Source organism: Carassius gibelio, chromosome B22 (genome assembly GCF_023724105.1).
Source record: "Carassius gibelio isolate Cgi1373 ecotype wild population from Czech Republic chromosome B22, carGib1.2-hapl.c, whole genome shotgun sequence".
NCBI lineage: Eukaryota > Metazoa > Chordata > Actinopteri > Cypriniformes > Cyprinidae > Carassius > Carassius gibelio.
The window spans coordinates 32,773,222-32,785,941 of NC_068417.1; the positions used below are offsets into that span (position 1 = coordinate 32,773,222).

The following is a 12,720-nucleotide window of genomic DNA, read 5'->3' on the forward strand; positions in this document are numbered from 1 at the left end:
AAGAGACAGGCACCGAAAACATCCTTTTCCTGCTTCCATCAAAATAGGTATTTTCACAATGATATAATAAACGATTGTCCAGATTACTTCAGGTTTAGACCAAGATAGTATCGTTAAAAAATGTGTAATCGCCAACATCCCACATGTGCGGGGGAGGGGACAGTCAAAAATAGTCGTTAAAAACCTTTTTATAAATTCAGATGTTCATTCTTTGTAATGTGTGAAATGCATTGATATTGAAAAGTTAATTAATTGTTCTTTGATTTTCGCATCGCTGTTCCCTGCGCACTGTAAAGAACTCCATATTACTAAACTGTTATGCCTCCCACTAATATATAAAACAGAAAAGTTATGTTATACCGGTTTGGATTGACATATGATGGAGAGTAAAGTTTTATTTTAAGATGAACTATTCCTTAAATAATTTTTTTATTTATTTAAAGGAAACACAAGCGAAAGTTTATGAGCTTATTAGTATTATAACAATGGCAGCAACAGGTGTTACCTTCTTTTGGCTGAATACATTAATAGTGTTTGTCCTGCTGGCGTGAAAAGATGAAGTGAATTGTGCCAAGCGTAAGAAAGCTCCAGAGACGCTTAGTGCTGATGAGCCCAGTGCACAAGGGGAAAATCCTAATTTATGTAGAAACTTTGAAGAAATTAGACTATGCTGCTCATGAATATTTTATCCGCTCCAAATGAAGCATGTGCAATCAGGCATCCGGCTTGACAGAAAACAATCCGAAAGACGTTTGTCACACAAACGTTTTCTATAAAGAAGGATGGTGTTTCTGTGATTATTACCGTCAATAGATGACAGATCCGCATTAGCATGTCTCTCTGGATGCTAATACTCACTGCACTCGAAGAGACAGTTCATCTGTCCATGAATACAGAGGTGTAATACAGTCTATTTAATAAGAATGAATGTGTTTTTGCTATATTTTTGTTATTTAATACTACATAAGGAAATAAAGAAAGAAAGATATAATATAATACAATATAAGCACAACGTGATAATATATTTCATGATTTTTATGATTAATATTATCTATCTATCTATCTATCTATCTATCTATCTATCTATCTATCTATCTATCTATCTATCTATCTATTTATCGTCCTGTAATGCTATATACTGTATATTTTTATTATTAAATTGTATGTAAGTTTAATCGTTTATTTAAAGTTTAGATGTTATTTTATGGCATTTTAATAATAATAAAAATAATAATAATAATAATAATAATAATGAAATATATCAGCACATTCTTATTAATTTATATTGTATTACATTAGTATTTCACATTAACAGTATTTTTTTGTTTATTTTATTATGATTATTATTATTATTATTATTATTATTATTTATTATAATTTGTTGTGTGTTATGGTACAATTTGTATTTAAAATTGCAAATATTAAAGCCAGTTCAAAAGTACTAACATGATATACACTTTTTACATTTTTAAATGATATTTTAAGGTCAATGCAATTATATATTTGTTTATTACTCTGTTTATTGATGTGTATTTCTATAAATGTAGTAAAATTTAGGTTGTAGATGTGTATAATATAAATTTTCACAATGCAGAAATAATGATTCCAAAAATAAGTATCCTTCAAGAAAAAAAAAAAAAAATGTTTGTGTGTTTTTTTATTTTTATTCTTGTGTGTGTGTGTCCAGGCACACTCTTGACAGGTTTTGTGGGATTCCCTCACCAGTAGTTTTAGTTTTATATGAAAGTATAACTGAGGTCATTGTTCACAGTTGTGTTTAGGGTGGACTGCTTTCTCTAAGGTCTTTTCGTTGTTTCTCTTGTCCTGCAGATGATGGGCCGTACTCTAAGGGGAACAAGGACTCGACGGGGCCAGACAACTCGCTCACATCCAGAAGACAAAGCATCCCAGGTACGCTGACTCTCTTTCTATGTCGTCTGTTTGTGCCCACACAAATCCTCCCAGCTCCGCTCATTCGGCTTCTTTTGATCTGGTGGATCGTGTATGTCTTTCCCCATCAGGGATGTTTGAGCTCTTCTTGCCACATTGGTTGGGATGGCTGTTTGAGATGGAGAACGCTGGGGGTTTGGGGGGTGTTGTTACAGCTTTATCCAGATGTTTCCTGCGGTTCTCGAGAAGTGTCTGTCTGAGTCATTCTGCTTGCTGGAAGCGCTTGCTGATCCAAGACCTCTTTCTTCTTTAAAACTAATTGGATTAGCCGAGTCAACTCAAAGTGTGACTTTGGAAAAGTTTCAGAATGACATCTTAAAGCAGTACAGACATTTTCAAAGGTTATTTTACGTTTGACTTGTGTTTCAGTTTCATTTTTTTCTTCTTCTTTTTTTTTTTTTAAGAAACCTGCTGCAGGTTATTTGATACATGAATCTTCTTAATACAAAACTAATGCTATGTGTATATTTTTAACTCATCAAAGCTGCATTAATTTCCTCAAAACTATTGTTAAAAATGAAAAACTGTAATATTGTGAAATATTAAAATAAAAATGAATAGAAACTTTAAAATAATAGCATTTATTAGAAATATTAATATTTTGAAACATTATTCAAGTAATTAATATGATTGTTTGATCAATTTAATGTATCCTTGCTGAATAAAGGTATACATTTTCTTAAAAAAAAAAAACAACTTCTCTTTAAATTATGTAAATATACATATATAGCAAATTTGTACATTTAAATTAGCCAGAACATTTATATAAAAAATATATGATATTTTCTGTTTTAATATAATATAATATAATATAATATAATATAATATAATATAATATAATATAATATAATATAATATAATTCTTTCATAGAAGATGTTAGTACAATTTTATTGGCAGATTAAGGCATTTTCAGAATTGATTTTATGGGACATATTATAGTAGTTTGAAAAGACAGAGCTGATTCTGTGTCGTCGATTGCGTTCGGTCCATTACATTTTTACTTGTGGAAAACATTTGAGTTCCAAGCTGTTCACATCTAAACCCACACAGACATTGGCATGATTAGATTAGACTCTGTGAGAGATTTCGTGACCCAGCTGGATTCCAGAAGAAAGTGTAGCATCACAATTTCTGCTGCACTACTGGTGTGTGATAGATGTTTTCTTTCATGTGCCTCTTGGTTTGGATTTTATGTTTAAGAATTCATAAAATCACAGCACGAATGGAAGATTAGATGTGGTGTAGCATTTAAAAACAATCTTCAGCTTTCGTAATCTAGAGGATTTTGTGAAATGTCTCATCTTTAGTTAGATGGGACTAAGTGCAGCTCATTTGCATATCCAATATAATATCTGAGACCATCTGAGTGATGGAGGGTGAGGGTCATAAAAATGTGCTGCTGACTTCTGTCTCTTGTGTGTGTGTGTGTGTGTGTGTGTGTGTTTGTCTGTTGTGTTATGTCCTGAAGAACTGCGTGGGGTTACACTGGTTGAGCTGATTAAGAAGGAAGGAAGCACTTTAGGTCTCACCATCTCGGGCGGAACAGACAAGGACGGCAAACCACGCGTCTCCAACCTGCGGCCGGGTGGACTGGCGGCTAGGTGAGGACTGGAGCGGAAGTCATCAGTGCAATCTCACAAATTCATAACTCATTAGCAGTATCAGCCAATCAGAGAATGACAAAGCGGTCACCTGACATCTCAGAAAAACACCAAGCCAAACAGAATAGATTAGGTTGCACTTTGTACCTACAATTTAAAGGTGCTAATCATTGCTAATGTTGCTACATGTAGCAGTGTTGCATTTTTAGCGTGAATTACATCAGATACTTCTACAACAAATTCTGTTGCAATATGTAATTCTGTAATGCGATGTTCGTACGTACAGGAAGTTGAGAGCCTTAGAAATCTGATAAATTGTCGTTACATGTATTTTTCCTCATACTTTTGATAAAACTCATTTCTGTGATGTTAAAGTTTCCCCATCTTCAGTTGTTTCTTCTTTCCTTGTGGTATGAGGATGTTATAGAGCGCATCTGGGCTGATTACATATTTTTGTCAGGCATCATTGTGCTAGCTCATGTACGCCCAGAGGACAAAAGGGAATGAATAGCATTCATTTGTCTAATTAGCATCTAAATGAGCATATTTATACTCCCTGTGGGGTGTTCAACAACAGATAAGGAGTTCTCACTTTGCATTTACTTTCCATTCAGAATATTATTTCTTTTCTATGTTTTTGACCATTGATGGACATCTTCTCTGGACCTTCATACAGTATGTTATCTTGTTCATTTCTCTACATTAAACATGGGAAAAGCCATTTTTTACGTTTTGTTCAACAGACAATAGTGTGCCAGACATTAGCTAAACTGTTTAATTACTGTAATTTCAGTAATTACATGATTGAGTTACATTTCAATGTGTGTCAGGAGCGATCAGCTCAATGTGGGCGACTACATCAAGTCAGTCAATGGGATCAACCTGACCAAGCTGCGCCACGACGAGATCATCAGTCTGCTAAAAAACGTAGGCGAGCGTGTCGTGCTAGAAGTGGAGTATGAACTGCCTTCACCTGGTAGGAAGTTGAGTATTCTGACTTTTGCCTGTCTTGTGGCATGTTCTTCTCAATGTAACCCCGGTCTGAGCCAATCTCAGACCTCATGAGTGAATATCATAGTGAAAATGTCTTAGCGTCAGTAAATCCACTTCAGTTTGTGTACAGTATATATAATTATAAATTTGTAATGGAGAATGCATGAATATATGTTGAAAACTGTTGTGGATCATTTTTGGATGTTAAAATACTTTCTCCGATTTCAACCGAGACATCTATGCGTAAGCCAGTCGGTTATTTTGCAAAGTTGTTAAAGTATTAAGGCCCGTTCACACCAAGCACGATAACTATGAAGATAACGATAATGATATAGTTCTGAAAATCGTTCTCAATATTAAAGAATAGCAGAGTCCACACTACAAATATAACGATAAAGGCAAAGAGAAACGGTATCGTTGGAATTATTTTGAGAACTATTTTTTTCCAGCTGATGAATGATATAAATATTGACATCCAATCAGAATCCATCCTGCTGTATTTAAAGTGGCAGACGCAAGTGCGCTCAGGATAAACATACGATATCGTTCGCTGGTGTGGACGCTAATATTGTTATCTTTACAGTTATCTTTATAGTTATCTTTATAGTTATCGTTCTTGGTGTGAACAGGGCTTTACTCTTGGTCTGAGTGGCGGACATAGAAACATTAGCTTGACCAATTTAACAACATGTGATCCTCTTGCAAAAGTTTTAATGTATACAATACCATGATATCAGCGAAGGACTGATATTTTGCCCAGCAATGTGTTTCACGTTCTCATAAGCAATTTGCTGCTTAACTACTATGGTGTGTGTTTCCTAAAAGTATTGTTAGCTAACTGGTCACAATTCTAATCAAACTCTATTGGTAATGATGGAAGTAACTAGCCAGGCATATTTGTTTTCCAAAACCATAGTCTTTGTGGCTTCTAACATCAGTTTGAGAATTGTAGTCCAATCCAAACAACTTTGCGAATGTTGAATTCAGGAAACAGTGAATTGTTGAACTATGTAGGTGACAACTACGTTTGCGGCCGTAGTTGGCTAATAATAACAAGAAACTATGCTTCTAAACAAAGGTCAAGAGCTAGCCATACAAGTTTTCAAAGTTCATGTCTATGTTGCATCTATGATATTGAAAAATAGCAATTTGTAAAACTATTTTGGTAATGGTCGAATTATGCGACCATAGTTAGCTTATACTAACAAGAAACTCTGCTTATAACCACAGGTCAAGACGTACAGTAGTTGCAACCTCTAAGCTTTGCGATGCTGTTTGTGAATATTCTTTGGAGCTATGATTTCAGGAAACAGCGAATTATAAAGCGATGTTGGTTGTTAATGACCAAATGTGCAGTCATTGATAGCCAATACCAACAAGGCCCTGTGCTTCCAATAACTGGACCAGAGCTGTAATTCCAGCCACACAACTTTATGATTCTGTTTACGAATGTATGCTGAAACTATGGTTTCTGAAACGGCAAATAATAGAAATATGTTGGAAACTACTGAATTTGTGATTGTATACTAATAGAGCTGTAGCTCCAACAACACAGCTTTGCAACGCTGTTTGCGAGTGTTCGTTGGAACTACTGTATGCTTTTTGTAACACAAAATAATTTAGTAATGATGGAAGTTGTGACCATAGTTAGCTAATAATAACAAGAAAATAAGCTTCTAACAAGAGGTCAAGAGCTGTAGCTCCAACCAGACAGCTTTGGGATGCTGTTTTCGAATGTTTGTTGGAACTGTGATTTTGGGAAATAGCAAATCATGGAACTATATGGATAACAACCAAACTTTTGAACATAGCTGGCTAACAGTGCTTTTGGGAAACTCACCTCTGGCTGAATTATTGGCAGATGTTTGGTCAGTTGGAGATTGTTGTCAGTTTATTGGCTGGTAATCGTCAAAGCTTGTATGAAATCATCCAAAATTGTAAACCTTGTAAACAAATAACCATCTTTAGTTAGTTTTTCATTAGATTTTACAAAGTGTGTTAAACCTTTTCCAAACATTTCTAGATATCACATTGTCACTGACCAACAACAACAAAAAATTGACCTCTATAAAATTGACATCCACACTCTCTGATTATAATGGATTGCGGTGATTGTCTCTCATTGGCTCAGTTTGGCATGCGTTGTGATATATTGCAATCGTTAGCCAGTCTATCTTGTGCATGGCAGATAAATTGTCTGGTTTATAAGCTCAGTGTTTCTGGCTGACCTTCTGCTGAATGTCAGTTTGCATCTGGGTTTATTTATCTGATTGTCCACCAGAACTGGCCGTTCGCCCAGTAAAAGGTGCTGATTTAGAGATGCTATTGCCTCTCTCCTGTCTCTGTTGTCCCTCTTAGCGCCAGACAGTACCTCAGGTGTTATTTCCAAGACAATCGAGATCTGTTTGCAGAAAGAGGGCAACAGTTTCGGCTTTGTTATGCGAGGTGAGTTTGGGTTTGTTGGCACTCATTTGATTTTATTCCTTTATTCAATATTCCTAAAATCAAATGGTTGCAGATTAAATTACTGATTAAATTACTGACTACAGCATTTTATATATGTGTTATAATAAAGGTGGATCCCATGAGGACTGGCACAAATCCCGTCCTTTGGTGGTCACACAAGTCCGACCTGGTGGTCCTGCTGACAGGTAATGCATAACTCAAAATGATGCACTCTAAGTTTCTGCAAACAAACTGAGTAGTATTCGGTATTCGGCAGGTCATGTGATTTAAGGAACACAGTTCTTGTTGCAGTCATCTTCCATGTTTGGAGCATCAAGAACACACTATTTGCATTTTATCCAAATCCAGAAAGTAGGTCAGAGATTTCCCTCTCAGCTTAGATTGCTAGCTATTATACTTAGTTTTAGGATTCTCCATGCCTCTCTTACCAACCACTGTTCCCTACTTATAATAGCATCACACAACCTGCCAAAAGAGAAAAAAAATAAATAAACGTGTGTCTGGAGAGATAATTTTTTTTAATAAAACCCCTTTGATGTTAGAGACAAAGGCTGCCTTGATTGATTAGTGGAAATTGTATACATTGTCTTTCCTGAAGGCCCCCAGACATTGCATGAAGAAAATATAGCACTCTCAAACAGGTCCTCTTACATGTAACATTAATCATTAGTGTTGAATATCAAGAGTATTTTAAAGAAGCTGACTACCTAGTCAGAATATATTAAGGCATCGACCATGTTTGCCTTAAAAAAAATACCAAAAATTCATCCATTATGAAGGATGAAGTGAGATTTTTGTTTAATATAGTGAACTAAATGCACAAAAAAACATTTTAAAGCTTGAAGACATTAATTCAAAATATTTTCAAATTGACTCTATACAAAGTTACATTTTACAAAAAAAAAAAAAAAAACCTGCTTTGTTAACATGAACTATCAAAATGCTTCCAAAATGTTTAATATTTATCCTGATTTCAACATTTGCAAAACATTTAAGTTAAAAAGTTTTACTTTTAACATACTTTAGTGCAATATGAACTAGCTTTAACTTTAGTGTAAAAGGGTATTGCTCATTGTTCGTTCATGTTTGTTAAAGGATTATCTAATGCTAACAAATGAGATCTTATTGTGAAATGTTACTGTAATAGCAGTGTAAATTCCATTGAAAATATTACACTTGGTATGTGAACACAAAAAAAAAAAAAAAAAAAAAAAAAAGAAAATCCTGAGGCCATGATTCGGCACGCACAAACACACAGATACAGAATTATACATACTCACATTAATTGGTATGGCTATAACCATATAGCCAAAATAAGTCAGAAGACTGAAATAAGAGGTTAAAATCAGATCAGACCCAGAAGTGTTAAGCTCTGATAAAGCATTAATGTTCATTTTTGTTAGATTTTTTATAAAATGTTAATGTTTTGTGTAACAAAGTGCTTTCTGTGTTCAGGTTTGAATGTAATAGTAATGCAAAAAAAAAAAAAAAACTACACTTCAAATTAACATTTAAATCATCAAAAAAATAAAAACCTTGACAAAAAGTAGTCTTTGACAATGCCTTAATATACATTTCAATCCACAACCTAATAATAACCACAACCAGGAATCTCGTGGTTGCACCATGAAATTACAGGTTTTACTTTTACTTTTGCTCTCAACAGGAGGTGCTATTCTATTCTGCTATTCTATAAATTGGATTTTAAAGGCCTAGTCTCTATTTTAATCTGAAATTGTACTATTTTCAGTGGGAAAAAAGTTATCATAATTATTGCATAAATATTAATTGGTACCATTAAATTCTCTCAAAATACAAAAGAAAAAAATATTATTGAACAAAAATATATTAGATTGATTTTACTGAAGAAAATAAAAGTTACATTTCAGGTGTCTGGTCACTTTTGACCAAGAAGACCATGAGTGTGACTCTCAAATGATGAGCACACGATTACATTTCTTTTTTTAAATGTAAAGACATTTTAATATTTTAAAATGTAATTTATTCCTGTGATGGAAAAGCTAAATTTGAATTATTAAAGAAACAATTATTATTATCACAGTAGAAAACTGCCGTTCTATTTAATCATTTTGTGGAAACTAAAAAAAACTTTTTAGGAGTCAATGGCCAATTTAATTAAACATTTCTGAATAAAAGTATTCATTTAATAAATCTTACTGACTCCATACTATTGTGTGTTCTTGTGCAGGGAAGGGACCCTAAAAGCAGGTGATCGGATCTTAAGTGTGGATGGTGTGGTTTTACACAGTGCCACTCTGAGCGATGCTCTTACAGTACTGACTCAGTCTGGCCAGGAGGCCCTGTTCCAGATCGAATACGATGTCTCCATCATGGGTGAGTTACTTCAGATGCACCGGTTTCATATGTTGACGGAAAGAAAAACCCACATCTCCATTGGATTAAAATACAATTTGTTTTGTATGTTGCACTTTGAAAAGAAATGATGAAGTAACCCTCATAATGCCTCTTAAATCTGTATTCCCCTTTTAACTTTCTAGGTCTTTTGGTATCTGAAGAATCTTTATTTTATAAAACAGTCCTTAATGTTTTTTTTTTTTAACAAGACTTAAAATTAATGAGTGAAAGTGAAAAAAAAAATCTGTTTTTACTGTTACATCTTATAAAAAATATTAACGGTATTACCGTCCTATTACTTCATTAATACTTTTTTATTAAATACAAAATGAGAAATTATTTAACTACACATGATACCACACACACACAAAAGCAAAATATGCTAAATACTTGTGTTTTCAGTGTTGATGAGAAATTCTATTTTAATATATCATTGTATGTATTTTATAAATATGCTCTGAGAATTACCCAAATTCATTATATTGGAAATAATCAAATTAAATTCCTTTGAATTTTTAACTCATAATTGAATGAAAACAGTCCATAAATCATAAACCAAAGATTAAGTATTTTTTAAAGCCCATACATTTTACTCTGAAAAGTTTTCAGACAAAATACATTTAACTAAATAAAAAAGGTGATGCAGTTTTCATGTTGCAAAAGTTCATAAATAAGCCTTTATATTCATGTTTATCAGCAAGGTTAAATATATTTTATAACGATTTTTGACATTAAGTAACTCCATAGCTAATTTTACAAAAAGTATTTTTGACACTAATGGTATTCCATACATACATGCGTATTACCCAAGGAAAATATTGTAAAAAGTCTGAAAATAAATAATTAAATAAAATAATTAACTCTATTTTACGGGTCTTATACAAAGCATTTACAAAGTTTTGGTTTCGTTACTGAAAAATATTTTTCTGTATATATGTTTATGTATCTTTTCGGTGTCAAAATGGAGCTGAATGTATAATAAGGGGTAAATCAAATGACTTAAGCATTTATAGAGTGCTTTTCCATTTGTAGAAATTCTCCAGAAACACAGTGCTTCTCTCCAGAGATATCTGCTCTGTTTAACCATCTTCACTCTTTCATCTGGATGAACAGCAGGTTGTTGACCTTCAAGAGCGGAGAAACAACTCTCACGCATTTACCAATGCTGTTAAGCTAATTCATACTAGCCACGATAAGCACAACACCCACTGTTGTTCTCTTTCTAGAGTTAACAAGCTCATATCTTAACAAAATAGATGTTTGAAATCAACTTTTGATGCTCAAAACTGCCAAAAAGATGCTTTATTGAATGAAAGCTGCAGAAAGGATCCATTTAGAAACACAGTGTAACAATGCTATGCTTGTCTGTCCTTATCACCTGCCCTCAGATTCGGTGACAAACGCTTCAGGTCCTTTGCTGGTGGAGATTGCCAAGGCTCCTGGAGCCAGTCTGGGAATCACTCTGACCACGGCCATGCACAGAAACAAACAGGCCATCGTCATCGACAAGATCAAGCCCGCCAGTGTAGTGGACAGGTACACACTCAATGAGCCTCTGTCCTCAAAGCAACCATGAAAAACAACAAAAATCATTGAGCAGTTTCATAGCATTCCAACGTTTTGTCACTGATGCCGTTTTGTAAAAGGACTTCGTCATCTACAGTAATGGAAATGCATGTTAACATTTTTATAGTGTACACAAATATTTTACTTAATTTAGTTTCTTAATTTTTTTGTAAATCAAAACTTATATAAATGGTAAAGCATTTTCACAAAAAAAAAACCCGTGTGTGTGTTTGTGTTTGTGATTTAAACTATTCTTACATTAATAAATGTATTTCTTTTCACACAAATTGTTTGTAAAACCTTTACCAAAACTTATATAAATTGTTTGCAGAGCTACTATTGTCAGTTATTTTAAATCAAATGTTATTTGTTTGTAAAAGCATTCTTGCACAAATTATTTTTAGTTACTTTTTTTTTTACCTTAATTGTGCACAAAACCATTTTTTTAAGAATTAGGTTTTCTTATTACACAAACTGTTTGAAAAAACATTTATACCCACACAACTTTATTTTACTTTTCACATATTGTAAATTTTGTTTGTAAAATCCTTATTTTGGAAATTATGCTTTTTTTTGTTTTACCATGTGAAGTATGTTCAAATTCCGTCTTTCGATTCTTACGTAACAGTTTTACGAGAGATTCTTCTTTGTAAACTTCATAGTCATTAACTGCACACAGTCACATTTACTCTGACCAACTGTTGAATACAGTTGAACTTAATCCTTCAGAAATATTCTGAAATATGTCATTTTTAATAAATGCAATTTTAATTAGTTATATCTAAGATGCATTATTATTATTATTATTTGAATATTTTGTGAATATGAATCTTATTTATTCTTGTTTATATTACATGTTAAATACCTCATGAAACATCATTCACCGTATAACATTATTTTTCCATATATTTCCAAGAGAAGCATTCAGATTCATTTTTATGATAATTTGGGAGAGCGTCCCACATTTCTGACAGTTCTAGCAGTCCTCTGTTTGCGTCTCAGGTCTGGAGCGTTACACGTGGGTGATCACATCCTGTCTATAGACGGCACCAGCACAGAGCACTGCTCCGTCCTGGAGGCCACGCAGCTGCTGGCCAGCACTACTGATCAGACCAAACTAGAGATCCTCCCCGCACACCAAACACGCCTGCCCGGGAAACCCCAGGACACTGGTGAGAGACGGGAACATGTGGAGACTGCTGCGCTTTCCCAGACATGGATTAGGCTTAATCTGGGACGTCAGATGGTTGAATCTGATCTTGGAACAGACCTAAGCTGTGTCTGGAAAGCTATCTGTGAATTATTATTATTATTATTTATTTTTTTATATAAGGGTGATACAGAGTCATAAAAGTGTTTTGGTCTCATAGTGTACTAAAGCATAATTTGGCATAATATTTGAGTAAAAAATATATATTATACATATTAAATGCTTTTTAATTAAATGTTATAAAAATATATAGTTATATATAAAAGAAAAACAGTGTGTTAACCAGTGTTAGTTTCATTTGGTCAACAAAATTTTTTACACAAATAAAAACGAGACGATAACGAACTAAAACTCATTCTGAATGACAAAAACTATGATGAAAATCTGTTGAAGTTTTTGAATAAAATGAGATGAAAATGTCAGGGAGGGACTATTTGGGAAGAGATGAGTTCACAATGAATATCTGCTGTGTAGTTAGGATTAGATCTGTACATATGAACTGGCGAGACATAAGCTAACATACACTAGCTGCACGGCGCATAAAACTCTCAAAAATG

General features: G+C 33.6%; 1 protein-coding gene across 4 annotated transcripts in view; it reads left to right on the top strand.

Annotated features, from left to right (window-relative positions):
- LOC127988434 (glutamate receptor-interacting protein 2) overlaps positions 1 to 12,720 on the top strand; it is a 116,920-nt gene that overhangs the window by 74,396 nt on the left and 29,804 nt on the right. For all 4 annotated transcript variants that reach the window (XM_052591193.1, XM_052591192.1, XM_052591194.1 and 1 more), the window contains exons 2-9: positions 1,831 to 1,911; positions 3,420 to 3,552; positions 4,383 to 4,528; positions 6,904 to 6,990; positions 7,121 to 7,196; positions 9,221 to 9,366; positions 10,776 to 10,923; positions 11,956 to 12,125. In XM_052591193.1, the coding sequence (XP_052447153.1) occupies positions 1,831 to 1,911; positions 3,420 to 3,552; positions 4,383 to 4,528; positions 6,904 to 6,990; positions 7,121 to 7,196; positions 9,221 to 9,366; positions 10,776 to 10,923; positions 11,956 to 12,125 (987 nt within the window). The remainder of the gene's footprint in view (positions 1 to 1,830; positions 1,912 to 3,419; positions 3,553 to 4,382; positions 4,529 to 6,903; positions 6,991 to 7,120; positions 7,197 to 9,220; positions 9,367 to 10,775; positions 10,924 to 11,955; positions 12,126 to 12,720) is intronic.